The sequence below is a fragment of the Corvus hawaiiensis genome, chromosome 26, assembly GCF_020740725.1.
Source record: "Corvus hawaiiensis isolate bCorHaw1 chromosome 26, bCorHaw1.pri.cur, whole genome shotgun sequence".
NCBI lineage: Eukaryota > Metazoa > Chordata > Aves > Passeriformes > Corvidae > Corvus > Corvus hawaiiensis.
In genome coordinates this window covers 33,753,219-33,774,770 of record NC_063238.1, presented here as the reverse complement: position 1 = coordinate 33,774,770, position 21,552 = coordinate 33,753,219, and the positions used below count along the sequence as shown (strand labels likewise).

Here is a 21,552-nt window from a genome sequence, read left to right as displayed (position 1 = left end):
ACAGGATTGAATAGAGTCTTAAGAACTTCAAGGCAGCTGATACTTTTGTCTTTAATGCCCCAATGCAATGAAAAATTAGAAGGAATGTCATTACACTTAGTATGAGTCTGTAACAAAATGTTTGACGATCATTCAGTTTATCTGGCCTCTCTGTCTGTCTTATTTTGGGTAGCTATATTAAAGTCTGAGACAGATGAAAAGCAATAAACTCTACATGCATTTAAAATTATTTCAGACAGAAGCTTATTTTTGTGGTTGTACTTGCTTCCAAGGTTGTCCTCAGGCAGGGAATGGAACTTTCTGCTTACAAGAAGGCTGGTACTTAGTGGTGTGTATTTTAATAGCAGTTTTTCTTCAGGTCTCTGTAAAGATTGTAGTCGAGTTCTCTTAAAGGAAAAGGATAATCCCACCAAACACATTTAATGTGCCAGCCCCCGTCTGGTGCTCGTGCACTGCTGCAGCTGCCTGTGGGTGGTGGCGGCTGTGGGAAGGGTTGTTGCTGTCTGAGTGCAGGTGCTGCTGGTACCAGGGGCTGTGGGAAGCATGGCTGTTGCTGTTGCCCGAGGCACAAGCCCCCTGTGTTGTTAATACTCTCAGTTTTGTGCCAGGGCAGTGGAGGAAGGAGTGTCCTGGTTCCCCTGGGTTCTGCACAGGCTGTTGTCAGTGAGCTGTCTCCTCTAAGGGGTTCTGCTGCTGGCTGCAGGTACCAGACCTGGGCCTGAAAGCCAGTGCTGCTCCCTGTTCTTAAAACTATTTTCCCACTCGCTTTCTTTCCTGGGGAAACAAGTATAGTTTTGTGCAGGAGGGGAAAGGGCGTAAGTGAGAGGAGGGTCAGGAATAAACCAAGCTTGTCTCTCACCAGCTTCTCAGATTTCTTGTTAAAACAGGGCCTGGGGGAACATAAATGAATAAATGATATTATAATTGTGTATATATAACTCCCTAGATATTTCATGAGCTCTCATGTTTAAACATCAGTGATGCCTAACACAACTCTATTTAAAGGTGATGAAAGTCCTCCAATAGATCAGATCTCTGATTGTGCACAGAATGCTGATAATTTTTGTTAACAAATCTTCTGTGGTGTCCCACAGAATTGCTTTGCTTGTCCTTTTACAGGAACATGTCATGCCCTGATAATACACAGATACCACGGTCTTGTTTCCAGTTCAGCACTGTTGCTGTGCTGCTACTCCATTCAACTGCAAACCCATGAAATGTTGGATAGATCCCTGCCTCGAATGAGAGGGGCCCAAGAAGATCAGTACTGACAGAGAAATGCCGGAACAGTTAAATGAATATATTTGGATGAAATTAATTCCACTCCTGTTAGTCAGAAGGACTCATCTGGTCTTTTTCCAAATCTAGTGGAGACATTGCAAATAATCCCAGGGGAAGATTCATTCATCCAAAGATGGAAGAGTTTGTTATGCCACTGGGAGGTGTCCCTCCTGTCGCTCCTGGGAACTCCCTGCAGTCCTCAGGCGTTGAAATGGAGAGGATGAGGAGGGAAGGCAGAGCCAACCTCCTCTTGGGGGACTAGTATTTGGTTTTATAAGGCAGAGAATTTTAACTCTGAAGATTAGTTCTTTCCAGTCAGGGAATTGCTATAGCAAGTTTATTTCCTGGCAACTCTCAAGTACCTTCTTATTTTTTTTTTTTCATTAAATAATAATACAACCATTTACTTGTGGAACACAGATTAGAATACCTCATTATTGTTCTTGTTTGCTCTCCTGTCAGTGTTACTATGTTGCTGGTGCTTTTATACAAACACTTCAGCTGTTTTTCTGACATTTTCCATTTCTTTCTGAAGGAGACAGCTCGAATTCTGTATTTCTATCCTTATGCTGCATCTCTATTACGAGCTGCAGGTCCTTTCTGTGTTGTCATCATTTTATGTGATTAACCCCCTTGAATCCCAAGGCAAGCATCTTACTTATAATTTTTTTTTTCCAGCTGTGGTTTGAGACCTTTTTAAACAAACCACTACTATTTTGGCATGAACTTGCTCGAGCGGAAATGCTGACCTTTACATTTATAAGGCACTGATAGAGATCAGGGATAAAACCCTCTTAATGATGAGGACAGTGATTTGAGCCTCTGGATACCTGTTTGCATTTTATGCTTTCTCCTCGATTTCCAGTCAGTGTTTCCACCTTAGGTCTCTCTGTTTTGTCAAACATCCTTAAAAAGGTATGAATGCTGTGTCACATTTTTGGAAGGGATAATAGGATAAGTGTATTTTGTACTCACTACAGGTGATCACAGGAATAACCTAAGCCTGAAGTCACTACTGGGGTTTGTTCTGAAGGGAATTGATTGGCCAGGGAGCACACTGCATTCCTGCAAAGCTTGTTCAGATCTTTGTCCAGTAGTTGTAGCAAAAGTTTCAAATAGAGGTGATAATCTCCTGCTACTTCAAGGTTTTTCAGGGAGGGTGATGCAACATGATCACTGTGTAATTCTCTACAGTGTTACAGAGAATATTAAAAAAAGTACTGTTCTATTTGTATTTATGCAGAATATCTCTTTGGACATAGTTACCTTTTCCAGAGCAGTAGAGAGTTTTTCTATCTATTTTTCTATATTTTCCTCTGTCTATTTGTACCAGAGCTTCACCCAGCTTTCCCTCTGCTGGGCGTGTGACTGAAGGGGCCGACAGCCAGGTTTATATTTAGCATTGCAGGAGTCAGCATCCTTTCATGCCTTAATTGCTGTAGTAACAGGAAACCATTTGTGAGTTATAACAAATAATGGAGAATTTTTCTTTACTGTCAACTCATGGATTGTTGTTTACCCATCTGGAATATTAAGGGAACCCAACTGAAGATCAATGGGACAAGGTTTTTTAATTTTGCTAGATTGCAGTTTTGGTGAAAACATTGAAGAAGAGCAGAGGAGGAACAAAGGACAATGAGGAAGCATCTTACGAGTTTATTCCATGAATGAACTCATACATCAGAGTCAGAATTTGCTTTTGAGGATTCACCTCTGAACAAAGCAATAACACATCTCATTTTTAGGCTCCAATCCAGAATTTTGGGGGTAAAGATCCTCTTGTGAACTCACGTGCAAAGGAGTACCTCTTTTTAGTAGACACAACAATTGCTCTGATTTCTTGTTCTGTGCTAGTGATGCTTTTGCTGTTTCAGTGATAGATATCTGAATGATTTGCTGAAATGATCTGGACAGGCTTTTTGGAGGAAACAGATTGATGAATTCAAGACAAAACACCCTCTGTAACTTCCAGATTAGATGCCTTCAGAGCCTAAAATGATGTTATAATAGATCTAGATTATTAATATTTTTTATACTCCTCTTCTTTCTTGATATTTGTTGTTTAATAATTAAACAATTCAGTCACCATTTAAAAATCTATGAAACACTGGTCATATTTTTGTCTCAGATTTAACAACACTCAGCAGTAGCAAGTATTTTCCTAGGGTAGCTCTGGCAGTAGTACCGGCATTCAGTGTTAGTGTTTCCTGCCCCTGGGTGACAGTAACAGATTCAGCTATAAAATTTATGGTGATGTTAGCTGCAATTCGAATAAAACATAATACATGCCTTTAGGCTTGCAAGTTCTCTTGTATGCCAGTTCTTAAAAAATTGGTAATTCAGAAACCTGTGATGACAACATACTAGGTTTTGGTTGGGGTTTTTTTTAAATAAATGCACTCCCATTACCTGTTAGTTGTGGTGAGTTTGTCAGCTAAGAATAATAATTCTAAAACTAAATTGCAAGTACTTGGCTGCAATTGGCAGAGTGACTTTAACTTGCTGGGTTTGGGCCAAGTTGTGGATGATATTATTTATGATGATGGTTTTATATTTCACTCCTTTACCCCCTGTGCTCCCCCCAGGTTCTAACTATTTCTTAAAATAGTTAGAAAAAAAGATGATTACTATAAATTTAAAAAATTTCAAGAACATATTTAAGAAGCAGTAAATGTTTTTCTGCTTCCCAGACTTTACTAATTCAGGGCTCATGACATGTATTGCACTTGAACCTTGGTTTATAACCTCACTTATGGTAATGAATGTCAGAAAATAGCAATATTCCTCACTCCACCATTTCATTTTGTTCCTTCTGCAGTAAGATGAATTCTGTGTGTTACTGAGCACTGTGGCGCAGGATGAGCTGGTGAATGGCCATCGTGAAATGCAATTCTGGAGTACTTTAGAGTTGTTTTCTTTTTCCCCCAGACATTTAAACTCTGAATTGTTTGATTCTGACTGAATTGAGCTCTTCAAAGAGGGTTTTGCAATTTGGATTCTTGTTTTCCCTCTGGTAAAACAAGCAAAGGGCATGTTTCCTTTGCTGTACTCTCTGAATATTTTTATTCTTGTTTTTTGCTGAGTCTTGAAAATTCAAATAGTCAGAACAACTTCCTATGAATAAATACCCTATTCTGAAATATATTTTTCTATCTAGAGTTTTAAAAAATTGGTTTAGAGAATTTTTTTGGCTCTCAGTCCGTGCATATCTTGTGGAGTTTTAAAGTATGTTATGCTTTAAAGAGGTGGTGTTGGAAGTGATTCTGTAAAAAGGTTTTTGGCTTTCCAGCCACAGTGGTTGGGGTTTTTTTTCTGCTTTAATTTTTTTTCCTTCTCCATGGCCCAGCATTAAACTAATCTTTGGCCTCTGCAAGTAGAGCTGAGCTGCACCAGCCCTTTCCCTGCAGCAGGCAGTGCTCTACACCTGGCAGAGGCAGAGCATCAGTTTTCAGGGAAGTCTCCTTTGTGCTTTAAAGCCTTGTTTTGGTGCTCCATAGGGGACAGCTTTTCCCATGAGCCTGGTCCTGCAGGTACACTGTGACAAAGTGCTGAGTCCCCATGTCTGACTTGGCCCTGCTTGTGCTGGGGTGGGATGAGATGCTCTCTCAGGCTCTGTCCTGGCTCAGACAGAGAGGGAGCTCCCCTGTCCGGCGTGTGTGCAGGGTTCACCAGTCCCAGTTATCTGAACTTCATCTGGCAGACTTGTCCAATCCCTGTCTCATTAATATGTGTAACCACTGATTTTTTTTCACAGATTAATTTTTATCTTAATGATGAGGGAAGCTGTAAGCTAGGCACACTTCCAGATGAGTTGACAAGACTCCCTTTAATAAAATAAAGTTCTTGCATGTGCAGCACAAAGACCCATTACTGACATGAGCTCCCTGTGGCTGATCAGGAGCAGTCTGGTCTCCAGAGCATGGTGCCACCATGCTGTCCCTAGTGGCCTCTCTTGCAACTTTTGTCCTGATAGTGTTGAAGTACTGCTTCATAAAATGCCTATTTAGGAGGAATCCCACACTACTGAAACAGATTATGTCAATGATTAAGTTATTTTTGCTTATATTTGATCCCCTGGTATTTCCCTCTATCTTGTACTAACTTGCCTTTCCTCTAACCTCAAAGTTGTGTCCCCCAGCCTCCCTTCTTTTAGAAACATCCCAAGGAAGTCCTTGATGTATGTTCTGAAGGACAAGTTTATGTTCTTTTTAGTTATTTAGTTAGACTCGGAACTGCCATTATTCCTAGACGCAAGACATTTTTATTTCTTTTTCCTTCTACCAAACACTTTTAATTCTTCCTTTTGGTACTAAGTTTCTAAAGTCAGTTATGCACTGGGTTTTTTTAGCTTTTTTTAATAGTTGTCTAGCTAGACTGAATAGAATGTAATTGTGTAGGCTGATGGGTGCTAGCAAACTCATTTGTAGTTAAATCCAGAGAACTGATGTTCTAGAGCACTGTAGTTATTTTGTGACAAGCTGAATAGTTTTTTGTATTCTGTATTGGTACCCAGAATAGATGGAAACTATATAACCTAACTGGCTGTCATAACCAGGGAAAGCTATGAAAAGATGTCTTCCTCAGAGGTAGAGTGTTTCCTGGAAATTTGTTGTTACAGTTTCTTAGCACAAAATGCTTGCATATGGAGACCTAGATCTAGAGACTAGATGGCACTGTAGCAGGGATGGTTTCAGTGGCAGTGCCACAGGAAGCCTAGGAACCACAGTGGTTGGTGTGATGGCTTCCCATCAGAGCAGAAAGCCATGGAGGGCAGCACTCTGTGACCTCCTGTGCTTGTGTTCGGTTTTGGGTTTTTATTCTCTCCCTGGCATTCAGCAGGATGGAGCAGATGAGTTTAGGGAAGCTTCGTCAGGAATGTGAGGGTGTTGACTTAGGTTGCTTGGCCACCCTCAGGGCATCTGTAGCTTTAGGAAACCGTGGCCTCAGCTACTCTCTTTGTTTCAAGGTGGTTCTGATTTTCCCCAGTGTTGTAAGAATTTACGGTCTCTGAGAAAAGCTGCCCAAAGAGCAGTACTGGTGTATATAGATCTTTCTTTGTCCATGCTTCTATAAAAGATTTGCTTAACCTGTGAGGACAGAAGGAGACCATATGAAAATGGGTCCCATCCCCAATCTCATCCTTCTTGAACACAAGCTGAAAATTTTGGTCTGACGTTTTCTTGTTGTCAATACTCGAGGCTTCAGAAGATTGACTCTCACAGGGCTCCCCTCTGTTTATCATGTTCCTCTTCCATGTTCCTCTGAGCTTTGAATCTGTGAATTTCTTGGCATTTTCTAGAGGAAAGCAAAATAATCTTTATTTCTGTAGTATTTGGGCTATACTTGTCCCATTTGCATGGTAAGTACAACTGCTGTTTCTAGACCTTAGGTAGTGTTTACATCGGGCAGAGGGAAGAAGCACCTCTTCAGTAACTGCTATAGCTTGAAAGTTGTTAAAGACCTTCAATTAATGAAACTTTTTTGGAAGTCAGTGTCCTGGTTGGCTGAATACTGGTATTATGATCTCACTCTTTTCCTCAAAGCTACTTTAAGTGAGTATTTTAGTTTCTTCTTTACAATAGTATTGAATATAAGAGTGACTTGGATGCAAGAATACTCACTCTAGTCTCTACTGCTCAGATATGTGCTCAAATGAATCACAGTCTGTGTTTGCAGCATTGTCTTTCCATGTACTTGGCTTCCCCAAGTAAAATTTGAATACTTGAGTGTTGTAGGTTCTGCATTTTACCATTTTTAACCTTCTTCTGTAGAAGTTACTTCAGCAGAAGTATGGAAACAACTTGTCAGAATCTCAGGGTTCATAATATTGGAAAATATTGCGGGAATGACTTCTTTTGTTTTAAAAAGGAGGTCTTAGTCTCAATATTGACACGAAAAAATACACAAAACAAGAGAAACCTAAAAAAGTAGGTAGGTTTCTTTCCCTTGCTGTTAAATGAGTAACTTGCTGCTGCATTCTGCACAGCATCTCTAGTCATGACTGCATTGATTTTGTGTACAGAAAGTACTCTGTCAGGTTCAGGAGTGATGTCCTGGTCCTTGCAAACTCTTAGTGATTTGAGGCCAGGATACTTGCAACATGCACCAAATGACCAAACTTAATCTGCTGTTACTGAAATCAGTGGTCTCTATTTTCCTTTTATTCTTATATTGCTGTGAAAAGATGCCTTTTGTGAGAATATAAATGGTAGGGGTTTTTTTTTTTGTATACTCTCTATGGGGGAAAGAAGGTTGTCAGCTGCATGTTTATAGGACCTCTAAAAATTAATAACATACAATTGTCTCTAGAAGATTTGATTTTTCTAATTTTAGTGTGTTTTTGTAATTTTCAAATGAAGATGGCTGTTGGACTGCTTCTGAAGTGTGCTGTTACTTTGCATAATCACTTGTGCCAGTTTAAGCTTGTAATATTCTAAGATTTTTTGGCTTTAATACCATGTTTTCTTTTGTAAAAATAGTAAAAATGTAGGTGTGAAGTATTTTTCTTTCCAATTTGAAAGCTGTTAAATAACATAACTGCTTTTTTGCCTGCTAGTAATTTGGTAAAGACTTTATAGTAAACCAAATTTGTGATGAAGCAGCTAACTTTCTCATTTCGTTTTGGCTTCTCTAGAGAAGTTGGAGGTTGCACCACCATCTCCAGGACAACTGAGACATGGTAAAAGAAGAATGTTGAATATGGTTCAGTATTTGTGGAGTCTCTCTTTGAATTGGTGTCATCTTTGTTGTACAAGTGCTTGTCTGTCCTCATCCCTGTTGTATGGAGTAAGAGAAAACCAAAGCAAGCACCAACACTCACCCTGCTGCCTTTGTTTCGTAACACCTCGGCTGGAGAATGTGCAGCACTTAGTGAAAGTAGGACAGAAAGCCCAAATGAGAGCATGCTGTTCAAAGCCAGCAGCAAGCACTGTTTTTCTAAGCCAAGCAGTGTTGATGCTTCAGTACCTTGTGGAGGTTTTGTGTTTTAAAAGGACTGAGAAGTGGTATAAAATTGCAGAGAAATTGGAATATTTATAATACCGTGATGATTCAAATTCTGATTTAGTTTCCAAATTAGTGTATTTTTGTGATTTTATACTCTCCAGTGGGCAATTTATTTAGGCAAACATTCTCTTTTTCTAAGTATCTACATTTATTCTCATTTGGGGGTTTTTTTCCTCCCTTTGTCCCTGGGGTTCTGTTTGCTCCATGAATTCCAAAATTCTGTCCTTTTCACTAAGAATTTGAGCTCCCTTTTTAGCTCCGGAGTTTGGTACACACATTTGAAAATACTGGGTATATCTGTGTGCTTTTTTTGTTATTTATATTTTGGTGGGTTTGTCTTGTGATAGCTTAAAAAAAAATTGAAAGTTTCATACATTTTGTGCTGTCTTTTACCTGTGCAGTTTGGAAGATAGGTGTATTCTCACAAAGTAGTTGCAACTGTCCATTCACATTCTAGTACCTAAACATGAAAGATCTTGAGTGTGGCTTTGGTTTTTTGTGTGGTCATGGATTCATACTGTCTGCAGGAAGGAAACCCAAAAGGTACTGGTACCAGTTTCTTTTCACATGATTGTGAGGGTCATGTACTCTTCTTTCTTCCCTCTTCGTAGGTTTGCATCTCTTTATAAAATGTAGGAATTATAGTCCAATCTGAAGTGGAAAAAACCCCCAAACTCCAACCAAATCCAAAATAAATATCTGCTGCATTATGAATGTTAAAGAAAATGAAAATTTTCAACTTTCAGCTGTGTTTTTGTCAAGTAGCATGTCCTCGAGCTGTGTTTAGTCTTACGAAGTGAGCGCCTTGAAACTCAGCTGGAGGCAACGCTGTGCAAATTCAATCCCACACCCATCAGAAGCTTACAAGCTAAAACCTGGGAGAGAAAATGAAGCAGGACAAAAAGGAATGATACAGTAGCACTGTACTCATTCTTAGAAATTACCCAGAGCAGCATGTTCCAAGCTTCTGCAATAGAAAATATTTTCAAAAAGGATTTAATGGGTTTCAGAAGTAAAAAAGAAGAAAATGCATGAAACAAAAGGTGGAACTTGGTTTCTTAAGCACTGTATTAAGGAGCAGCTACAAATCTAACTTGTTCTGAGGACAGTGCACAAACAAAATCAAGACACAAGTTTGGGTTGAATTAGTGAGATAATTAACAGTATATGACACACTAATGAAAACTACCTTAGCATTTGCCAATTTGGCTGAAGGAGTGTTGGCAAGAGTTGTCTAGCTCCAGACAATGCTTTTAAAATACAAATTTTTAGGAATGTATGAAGAAGATGGAGCTCTTGCACAGAAGTAGTGAGAGACTTGCAGAGAAAGGGCCTTTATTTCAAGCAAGAGAAGCATGCGGGGAGTCTGGTGAGACAGTTTGGTGATCTTCAGTGATACTGCAACATTATTGGAAGGTCTCTAAATAATACCAGAGTTTGTGTAGCTTTAAATATTTCTCTTGTGAACTAGTAGGCTTCCATGTGAAATTGTACAACTATTTGCAGAGTAAATTGTTTAGCTGGTTCTTCACAAGCCATTAGTAACATTTCTCTGTAGCCAAGGGTTTTACCACACCTGCCAGCAACAAAAAGGTCACCAGCAGAATTAGTAGGAAATGAATTTTGTGTATGTTGCCTTTGTTTCTCTTAAAACCAGTATTAGACATTTCAGTTGTTCCTGTGCACGAGTGAACTCTCTTATAGTTATTTATTTTCTCTTTTACTTGTTTCTTTTAGTGTTCTTCCACAATGCATTACCTTTTGTAGGGTTTGGATTTTTGGATAACGCAATTATGATTGCTGCGGTAAGTTCATTGTTTAATTCCGTGATCGAGTCTGTAAGATTCAAGTGATTTTCAAGTGTTTTTCAAGAGAACAGAATAGACTGGCCTGTGAGGTCTAGTCTAGAAGGTCCCCCTGCTCAGGACTGTCTCAGGATCTCTAGTCTAACTCCCTGCCCAAAGCAGAACCAGCTGTAAGATGAGACCAAGTTGTTCCTGGTTTTATCCTGTGGGACTTGAGAAATCCAAGGGCAGCCTGTCTGAGCAACTTGTTCCAAGGCTCAGTTGTGCTCATGGTGGAACATGTTTTGCTTTATCCGACTGGAACACGTCTTGTTTTAGTTCATGCACGTTGTCTCTCATCTTCGGACCACGTCGTGCTGTTTCATAGTGCAGTCCATGTGATTTTGTTTCTTCAGCTGAAAACATAAGGAGCTGTGATACTGTGTTTTATTTGTTTGCTCAGTATTTGTGGAAGTTTTCATTCAGTGCTGTACATTCAGCTAAGAATTGGAGTGGAGAAGGTAGTGTGCAGGGATAGAGGTTGCAGGTTTGTCCACCAGCTGCCTGCTTACAAGAGTATGAAATATTAAAAGAATTTCAGAAGTAGGCTCTTGCCTTAGGGGGAAATATATATGCCAGGAAGGTAGGATCTGTGTGATCCTAAATGTCCATTTATCCTTTCACTTTTAACATAGACAAGCAGTAAGCAATAATTCTGTCAGTTGTATCACTATACAGATCCCTCAAATAATGAGAAAACTGTTTATTTTTCAGGGTACCCAAATAGAATTGTCAATTGGAGTTGTCTTAGGAATTTCAACTATGGCAGGCAAGTATTAAAAATGCAGCACATTTAGACTAATACGGCACATTCCTATATTTTAGGCTGAAAGTAGCACACAGGGCTGGAAATGGCACTTCCTCAGTCTTGCAGCTACCTTTCCTAATAAAGAAACAACCTCTGGGTGAAGCAAGGACATATTCCATTTCCAGAAATGGAATTTCAGTTCAAATAGCTTTTGAAATGCTTGTTGTTGGTTTCAGCCTAATAATTCAAATCCTGGGTCAGTTGGGAAAGTATATTTGCATTTCTGTAATGGAACTGCTCTAAATTCCCCAGGGCCCAGTATTGATGTTTGTGGATATATGTATTTGTACGTTGCTGTTTGCTTGCAGTGCTAAGTGGAGATCAGTGTTGGTGTCTTTCTACTGCAGTTCTTGGTGGCTCCTCTGCCTTGGTGAGATACCACAGGAAGGCCAAGGAGCCACCCTGCTCCTGCCCTGGGCCAAAACTGATAAGCTCTGCTTGACAGCTTTGGTGCCTCTGCAGTGTCAGAGGGTACAAAGCTGCTCATGGATCCACCAGCTGCAGGTGCAGCATTGCTCGAAAGCACATGGAGGGAGAGCTTAACTGAAAATGTTACAGCAGAGCGAGTTAAAGATTTGGGAATTTGCAGTCCTTGGTTCAATGTGAGAGAGTCACAGGCAAGCTTATCTCAGTAAGGCCTGCTGTGAAATCATGTATTTTGTGTGTAACTTCATTCACAGTATTTCTTCTTAAATTGACACAGTTCATGGATATGTTGACATTGTTTATCAAAGCTGCATATCTGAGTGACAGCTCCTTCTATTTCCAGTGCTCCTGTGCCTCTTCAGGCGCTGGAAGGCTTTGCTTGGTGTCCAGCATTAGCTGCATGGAGCTGGCAACCACGCACAGCTGTTCTTAACATTGATCTCGAAACTTACGTTGATTTCCAGGTGTTAGTGTTGTCTTTTTGTATTTGTCAAGTTTTCTCCGTGTAAATTGAGAAAAATACTTGCACCTCCTATTTTAGTCTGCCACTGTTATTAAACTGTAATAAGGTCAGAATAAAAACATTATAATAAAAGGAACTTAGTTCCTTAGTCTTTAATTCTATATAAATTGATAATAAGCGAGGGTCACTGGGGGCTGGGAGCTGGTAGGTTTTGTTCGTAACTAGAATAATACCTTTTTCTCTTCCCTCTTCCTCCCTCCAGCTGCAGCTTTGGGAAACCTTGTTTCAGATTTAGCTGGACTGGGGTATGTATGAACTTGTATTAGGAATATTAAGTGCATTCATTGAGATGCAAAGTGAGAAAATAATTTTTTTGGTAACATAATACAGCTCTGCCTAATATACGTTCTCAGATTGTTATCCCCACATCTGAAGAGATTTTCTTTCTCCTCAGCTAAAACAATATCTTGGCAATGTCTTCAGGTCTAGGCACACCTATTTCTGATAAAAAGAGATACAGCTTATTTTAGTTTATAAAGGAAATTTTTGCATAGCTGCAGAAAGTAAAGCTGTTTGTTATGCCTGTTTTTCCCACTTTGCCTCTGTTTTGTTTTCTGCAAATTACAAGGCTTACCACTAACTAGTCTGTGTGTGACCTTTCCTCTAGTAAAGGTTACTTAAAAAGCTCTGCAAAAATGCATTAACATTCGTCCCAGTTGTGCTGTACTGCATAAAGTTTTTCTGGAAATACTGTATATTAAATCAGTGAGATAATTAACTTACATTGGAAAATGTGACTTTTGGAAGTCTAAACTCTGCCATAGTTTTCTTTCAATCACTCTATCGGTATGCTGAAGGAAAAGCTCTTGATTTTAAGTTCAAGTATTTCAAAACCCTCACTAGATGATACTGTGAGATTCAAAATAGTTTGTTCTTGTCTTGTGGTTCTTCCAGTCTTGCAGGTTATGTAGAAGCTTTGGCTTCACGACTGGGTTTGTCAATCCCTGACCTGACGCCCAAACAAGCTGACATGTGGCAGACGCGTCTCAGTGCACACTTGGTGAGTATCCTGTGGGCGGCACTGCTGGCATGGAGTGTTTTCTGTTTAAACTAGCTGATAAATGCTTTTTGTCACTTTTTCTATTTATTTCTTAATGACCACCAACATCGTGCCTGTTCCCCAGAAGATTTAGTCATGATCCCATGTCAGGGAGAATCATGAGACTGGATTTTTTTGGGCTTGAGTGGTTTTTTGTATGTAGCAAGCCCCAAGTAACTAGTGGCGTGGATAGTCTCTGCAGTAACTTTGTGTATGCTGTGCAGATACCTGGGCTGAGCTCTGGCTATGGTGACAATTTACTTGGAGGTTGTGACTCCTTAGTAGTTTACTGCTATACATTCTTTGTCAAGTGCATGCTATTTATATACCTGTGCTGGTATGTAGTAATTTCTAATATTCTATAATTAGCTTGGATATGAAATTAGCTTTACTCTGGCCAAACTTTTAGCATTTGCGTAGTAATCACTGCCTGCATTTACGGTTACAGGATACTCATCTTGCAGATTCATTTTCATTTCTTGTGATTACTTACTTGACATTTAAACATTTGAAGTGGTCCCACTTCAACACTGAGAGCAGTGATTAAAGAAATAGATTATCAGAAACTGAGTAAAGAAACAGATACTATTTCACTTTGTCAGAATGAGCCTTCACTGGGAAAAATACTTTCGCAGATTTAAGGGAAGAGAAATAGCACTTACTGAGGAAAAGCTGTGGGAGAAAGTTAGGTTTAGCAGTGATACATCAAAGCACTGAGCAGTGAAGGGTTGGCATATTGCCCTGTGGTCTGTCCGTTCTAAGAGTCTTCTCAGTAAAAGCTAAGCCTATGGAAAAACCCTTTCATTGCACTCAGTTTGTTCACATCCCTTTTCTGTGAAGACTTCTGTGCGCCTTTGCCTGTATGGTAGCATTTTTTCTTTTTTACCTGCTGTCTCAAGTGTTTCAGCACTATCCACCTACTGCTGGTGATGTGGTTTGGAGGCTGCTTGTCTTTATTTCCTCTCCTCTTGACTTATACATTCAGGTCAACTCTGAAATGTTTTTCAATTTTTATTGGTTTTGCCTTGTGCCTTTGAAAGCCATCATGTTTGCAAGGAGCCACTCATTTCTGACTTCCATGATTTGCAGCAGATACAAGCAAATACATTTATAATTGAACCTAAAATGTGTGTAGGTGTTGTTCAGTGGTTTGTTGTTTTGTTTTTTTTTTTTCCTTTCCTGTCTTCCTGGCCATTTTGCTAATCCTTTGAGTGTCTGTTTTCTCTCTTGCCACTTGTGCAGCTCTTCATGTGCATTGCTCTCCTCTTTCTTCAGAATTGTCTTTTATCACAGCAAACACTGTTTCTAACCTTGTCATATCTGTCTCTCTCATAGACTGTGTTTCTAGTCTGCATGCTAAGAAAAAATACGACTCCTAACTGAAAACTAGAACGAGGGGTGTGTGTTCCTGGTTGTGGTGGTACATGGGAAATGAGTAACAACTGATCATTGAAAACCTAAATTTTTTTCCCCCCTTTCTTTAGGGTAAAGCTATCGGAGTGACCATTGGCTGCATTTTAGGAATGTTTCCTTTGTTGTTCTTTGGCGAGGAGGAAGAAAAACTGGAAGAAAAATAATAATCTTTTTACAAGACATATACAGATGTAAACTACTGTACCTCAATTATTCAATTATGCTGTCAATATTTAGGAATTAACAGACAGTAAAAAATGTATAGACTTGGGAACAAAACCTTCAGCATGTCATTTTATGGAAACACTAATTTATTGTGGCCTTGTTGTGTTCAGTACTTCTTTTTATAAGATACCATCTAGGTTTTTATTTAATTGTAAATTTTTAAAGTGTTTTCACTTATGGCAAGATGTTTACCACTTTCCCCTTTGAACTTATTCTTTAATGGATTATTACTTCAATAATCCACCATGGATGACAGTATCACTCTTGAGTTGCATATTGGTTGCTTAACAGTTGTAATTGCATGACAGATATATATCACTGGTGTTCATCAGGTCCTTCAGTGCAGATTATTAAGAAGGTCAGTGATGAATAATTTGAAGTCCCTCATTTTGCAAGGTGACTGGTTGCCCCTCACCAGCCATCATTTTGCACTGCCTTAGATTAGATATTTCAGTGAACTTTGACAGTATAGTTTCATTTTTTTCACAATTCTGACTTAAGTGTCTCTGAATTGTCTTCTGAGATGATCATGTTGATGTTTTGACAAGGTAAGTGTTTCCAGTGTAGGCTCTCTACCAAGTCCACTTTAAAAGTAGTGTTTTAACACCTTCTGTCTTTGCATATTCATGCCTCTTTTTTCCTTTCTAAACAGTGTTTTGAGAATTCAGTTGAAATATCCTTAAATTTGTCTTCCTGTATTTTGAGTGTGGTAGTGAAGAATTCAAAACGACTGTTTCAAAACCACAAACAAATTTTTTAATTGTTCTGCTTAAAATAAGGTGTGAATAGTTGATTGGGATGAGGCCAGGGAGTAGTTCAGGGTATGAATGAGTGCTAGTGTTGCAAGTTTGTAATGAGTGGTTTAGTTGAAATGATAAGCGTACCATCAGTCTGGATTAGAGGACCTGGTTTGATGATAATACCTTTGTATTTAAGATTAAGCCTTTGCTACTTTTTTTTCTGTGAGACAATTAGTAAAAAAAACCAAGCAAGAAAAATATGAGAATTGAGGCCTTTTTACTTTGCTGACTTTTATTTTTGCAGTCTTACTTGATGTATTATAGACCTGACAGTGCAGTATCATGTAACTGCTTTTTTATATGGTTATGAATAAAATGATGACAGGTATTGAATATTCATAATATTTCAAGATCTGACGTGCAAATAGCATAATGCTAAACTTCTAATTGTCCCTTAGAGAAGGGTTCTTACTTGTTTGAATACTATTCGGAAAAGCCACTAAAAAGTGGCACAGCCAGGCACTTTGAAAGTTTTATTGCTGAAATTGCTAGCACTTCACAAACCTAGAAAGAAATGTTTAAAAAAAAAAAATTAAGTCCCCTGATGATTTTTATTTGCTCTAGGAAAAGTCTTACTGTAACATGTGTGTTTTACAAAGCTCATTACTTACCTCATTGTCATAAATCTGACTTCTGTGTTCTGATTTCTAGAAGCCCTTCAACAGCAATACTGAAACTTTGACTTTAATGAAGGTGATACTGTTGTATCTGTTTCTTGAAAAGCAGATTTGGGAAGCTTAGACTGAGGAGTTCTAGTAGTATGTGCTGTACTTGGCACATTAAACCTTAAAAATCTGGACCAAGCTATAAAACTAAATGAAAGTTCAGCCAAGTATCAAATACAAATGCAGGGGAGTTTCTGCTTGCACTTCAAAGATGGAAGCTTTATTGAAATAAAATTAAATAAAATAACAACAATAACAAAAAACCCCACAACTCTAACAAAAAAAAAAAAAAAACCCCCCAAAAAAAACCCCAAGCCACAAAAACAATCCAGAAAACCAATTATGCACTCTTTCCCCAACACACTGCTGCTGGTTTACAGTACTTCTGTGTTCAGAGGTTTTTTTACTCATCCACACATTTGTCTTGCTTTAAACTTTTAACTGTTCTGCCTCTGCATGCACTTTTGTTTCTATACAAAGCTGTATGTATTTCCCATGTTTTTCTTAAACTGAAGTACAAGTCAAAGCAATTTTGCATAGCTTCTTTTGTAGCTGTTTTTATAATGATTTCAACACTGTTTACCACTATGATACTGGCATTGTAATTGGAATCTTCCAGCAGTCGCCAAATCTCTGTTCTTTGGCATTGTACCATTGGAACACTGTTTTCATCACTCTTTTACAGCTCATGAGAACAACTGGAAGGTTGTGCCAGCTGTCACAGTACTGATTGTTTATGATGGCAATAGGAAAGACTGTGTACTATTGTTAAATAGCTTGTGCGTGTAAATTGAGTACCTTTTGTTGCTGTATGTCAAACTATTGTACTGCAACCAGTGCTTTTATTGAGAATCAATGAACTAAAATGTCTTGAAAGAAGTTAATCATGTGTCGTCTTGTTAAAATGTTTAGCTGACCACAAAAATGTGGAGGGCAAGTGACACATGGTAAGAAATCTTGGGTATTTCAGTCTGATACCATAATGAAGAAGGTGACTTCTGGGGTCTTAATATTTGACAAAGGTGAAGAATAGCTTGTGATTTGAGAGGATTAGTGGTGCTAATCCAGTGCTGCTGGAGGCTGAGAGAAGGTGCTTATTGGGGTCAAGCGGCCCCCCTGAGAACCATGGGGTAGTTTCTTTGGCTACAGGATCCACACTTGAGTGGACATGGCACTGCTTCGTGTGGAAGGGAAGATTTGTGCCTGATCGGTGCCCTGTCTCTCCACAAGGAGAGTGGGTTTTTGTGGGGTGTATGGATGAAAGTAATCCCTGATGCTCTGATCACAGTTTCTAAAAACTTAAATGAGAAGACAGAGTCCCTTTTATTTTCTGGTATCTTCTCCCTCCTTGATACAAGGAAAACCAAAACACTGCAGGCTTGTTCAGAGACTTCAGTATTGCTCTATTTTTGTGTTCTATCAGTTTGTCCTGTGTTAACAGGAATTTTTTTTTTTTTGCATTGAAGGACTGGTAGACTCAAAATTGTTTTTGAAATACTGTCTCCTGTTGTCACTTAAATTATAAATGTATTTTTGACTGTATGTTACCTCTAGTAACAAAGAACATGCATCTGATAATAGGGTTACCCAAATCTTCTTGCCAGTATTTTCTCATGCATGTACTTTTACATAAATTATTTGAATTCAGACAACATATTTTGTATTGTCTTTAATTAAATTGTTGAACTTTCTGTAAACTTTTGTACTACAGCAAAGCTGTTCTGTGTTTCTTTATTAGACCAGATGCTGGAGGGGAAATGTTAATAATATCCTGTGGGTATTCAGCCTCAGTTATACAAAACAGGAATTTATTATAGTTAAGTTATATGCAGGTGGTCCTTTGTCACTGTCATAGGAAATACCACCATGGAGTGGTACTTCTGTCTCTTCATGCTTGGAAGAGAGCAATTTAAATAATTAAAATATTTGCATGGTAAACTGGTGGTGTTTGTGATTAATATTAATCAGAAGTTCACTTGCACTTGAACTTTTGGAATTAACTGAGGTTTTTTGTATGTAAGCTAAACCTTTTTGAACTTTCCTGGACTTTGGAGATCTTCAGTTATTTTTTTTTACTCATTGGTCAGTCCCTTTTGTGGATGTCTGTGCAAGAAGAAGTGCTGTGAGTAGAACATCTGTACTGTAAGGATGGTCTCATCTAATTTTGAGAATCTGTACAGGTTGGCTGTTATTTTACTCTATTCTGGTTGCATTGTGTACTTGAACTCTTCATTAATGCTGTTCAGAGACTCTGTCACACTTCTACCCAACATTTCCCTCTTCTTGGTCTGATGTTTTACGTGGTCGCGTGACAAGCTGACAGAGCAGCAGTTTATAAACGGAAGGCTTTAATAAAGGAGGAATTATCACCCTGCTCTGAGAGTCCTATGCCTCTGGAATTTTTCAATCTAAAATATTAAGAAAATAGCTAGAGCTCTCATAACACAAATTGACACATGCTGGAACATTGGAAGATTCCAAAGAGCTGATGAGGTTTCCTTCCCCCAGACTGGCTTCTCTGCATATTTCAGCTATTGAATCGTAGAAGGAACCATTAAAGGAAAAATGATAGAAAAGGACAGGGGTCCTTGAACAGGAAGAGGAGAATGTTTACAGGTGATTTACCTTTGCAATACAAGTGTCAGGCTACCAAAGGCCACACCAAAAGCCAGTTGGATATTAAAGGGAACAACTTATTTTGGTGAAGTTTCAGGTAAGCTTTGATGCAGATCTGTGAGTGATTTTTTTCTCTGCATGGTTTCCCCTGTTAGTTACTTGCCCCCTTTTGTGTAGAAACACTGAAGGGTAACATTTTCCCTCTATACACTGTTCCCTGAGAGCCCCACAACCTGTAAGGAATGTCAGGACTGGGGATGGGTCTGCAACCAGAGCCATTGTTTGTAGGAAAACATCCCAAGAAGAGCCCATGCTGTGATAGGCAGTTTCATCTTCATTTGTAGTCCTCATTTGCCTTGTAAAGGCAGGCAGACAGTGGAATAGTTTCTCTGGGAAAAGAAATGTTTTTCTTGGATTGTATTCATTTATGGCAAGGGTTATTGTGCTGACATGCTGAGGAACAGGGCAGTCCTTCATGTGGATATTGAAAAAATAAGAGGTTCCTCTTGACCTCCATTGGAATCCTGAACGTCTCCTCTCCTTACCTCTGCACTAGATGAATGGCCTGGCTGTATGTTTTGGCAGATTATAAAGCCCTGGGAAAGCCAAAATGCAGTTACATGTCATTTTTCTACAGGTCACTAAGATGACATGCGAGGGGTTTAGGTACTTGTGAACTCAGTCACATGTGGATATCCTTGAGGCTTTAAGGCTCAGTTTTCATGTTTGGGAGATTCTTGAAATGGGATTTCCCTGCCTAAATGTAGACTTTCCATGTTGCGACTGGGCCACTCTGTCTGTGTTACACACCTCATGACCCCTTTGTGTATGGCAGAACCAGTCCTGTAGGGTGTATTTTGTCTGATACAGATGTTGCAGTTGAGGGTGGGATTGCTTATGTGCTGCTGGCAGGAGGGTACTGGCTTACAGCCTCTGCACCAAAAATACAGTGCTGATGTTAATTTTTACAGTCTTCTAATATTCTTTAAGCCATGGTGAGTGTGTGGAGTGTAGTGGAGTTTCAGCTGTGCCTTTTGTCCAGAGTTTGTACAGGTTTTGATTGACCTGACCTGTGCCATGTTGCTTTTGGTCAGTGAAATTATGAATTGTGCAAGTTAGCTTGTTCCATGAAGTGGAAGAGTTTATTTCCCCATGAAATAACTGGTTCATTGGATGGAAACTGCTGACTGTTGTAAAGCAAACCAGCCTTGTGAGTGGAGCAGCTTGGTAGCAAAGAGGGGTGACAGGGAAACAAATTACTTCTTTAAAACTTTCCAGCGGGGAAGAGCTGCTCCTTTCTTGATGGCTGTTCTCTCTGACACTCTGTGTCGGCAGCAAATTACAATTTTTTTTTGGTTTTCATTTCAGCTGCTGTGACAAGTGATGCCAGTGTTCTGTGTAATGCAGCAGCAGGGATCTCTGTAGGAAATTACTCTGCTTGAAAAATGAAGTCTGCTAAAATAAACAGATTGTCCAACAAAAAGGAACTTAAAGTCTACTTACAATTAACCTTCTGCTAAAATCTGTCATCTGGTGTTGTTGAAAGTTGGTATAACACAAGGTAGGCCAATGGTGTGATGTATCAAAAAGTGTCACTGATGAATCATTAAGAGAATTATGTCCTACAAAAAGTTATGGTGATTTTCATTAACATTCTGCAGCTGTTCCCTCTCAGTGCTGGGTTTCCTTTTTTTTTCTTGAGTGACTTGTGGTTCTGATGTTAGCATGGGAGGCACATCATGAAACATTAAAATATAATTGCAGAAGAAGAGAACGTAGAAAGGAAATAAACCCTCCCTTCAAAGAAATGCAAACAAATTATTAATTTCATTAAAATACTTTAAAAAAACAACACTAGCAGTGTTTCAGTCTAAACCAGCTACTACTGATAGTTGCAAAAGTAGAAGGTTTCAGAGTTCTAGATGATGAAAACCCCCTTGCTGCAGGTCCTGTATTGACCTGATTCTGATTTAAACTGAGTTCTAGTAAAGAGAAATTGTGGATTTTGCATGGTTTATTTTTAAATCCTTCTATTTTCACATTATGTAGTTAGCATGCTTCTCATATGTAAAAGCAGCCTGTGAAAGTGTAAGAGTTGCCATTTCTGCTTTGTGCTTGGTATTGTAAATGACTGTTGGGTACAATAGAGGGTAGGGTTTTTCCCTATATGATAACATAATACCCAGCATACTTAAAAATTGTTGTATGGTTCCTAGTTGGATAAATGTTGTTAAGATGGTGTCACACATAAACCACTCTGAATCTAAAAAGGGAATAGTTGTTAGGATGTACTTCCTTTTCTCCATTAATGGCAATCTGTGCTTCACTTTGATTAGGTAGGTGATGGCAATTACTAGTGTGCTTTATGATTTGACTGTTTCCCTTAAAAGACCTTTCCAGCCATGATGGAAGATACAATGGCAGCTGTTACAGCGGGGATACTGCAACACGTGTATCAATCAACGAGGCCCAGGGAAAAGAAATATATAATGGACCGATTCTTGATAGATGTTTCAGAGAGATGTTTATTTTCTCAGCTGCGTGGCCGGGGCCCTGCCAAAGAACTGCTCAATCCCGGGACCCCGGGGGAACACAAAACAACCAATGGGGAATGAGGCTGACCAGGGCCAGGGAAACCCCGTGCCTCCCCCCCAGGGCCCCTCTCCCAGGACCCCACGGCGGGGGGGGGAGGCCCCAACATTTTACCTGTTTATTTTTAACAAAAATAGATTTAAAACTTAATATTGAAAACAACTGGATAAATATGAGATAACAAGGACAGTTTCAAAACAAAACAAGCCACCCTCCTGAGTCTTTAAATGTCCAAACAGATTCTCTGGAACATCTTAAGGCTGACAGAAGGGAGACAGGACTCTCTGAGCATGCTTTGTGGGGAAACTGAGGCAG

The 21,552-nt window shown here is 39.2% G+C and overlaps 1 protein-coding gene across 2 annotated transcripts in view; it reads left to right on the top strand.

Moving 5' to 3' along the window:
- TMEM65 (transmembrane protein 65) overlaps positions 1-18,403 on the top strand; it is a 30,017-nt gene extending 11,614 nt beyond the window's left edge. For both annotated transcript variants that reach the window (XM_048286292.1, XM_048286293.1), the window contains 6 exons: positions 7,916-7,960; positions 10,024-10,091; positions 10,845-10,899; positions 12,090-12,132; positions 12,782-12,887; positions 14,411-18,403. In XM_048286292.1, coding sequence (XP_048142249.1) covers positions 7,916-7,960; positions 10,024-10,091; positions 10,845-10,899; positions 12,090-12,132; positions 12,782-12,887; positions 14,411-14,503 — 410 coding nt within the window. In that variant the 3' untranslated portion in view covers positions 14,504-18,403. The remainder of the gene's footprint in view (positions 1-7,915; positions 7,961-10,023; positions 10,092-10,844; positions 10,900-12,089; positions 12,133-12,781; positions 12,888-14,410) is intronic.
- Positions 18,404-21,552: the final 3,149 nt, after the last annotated feature.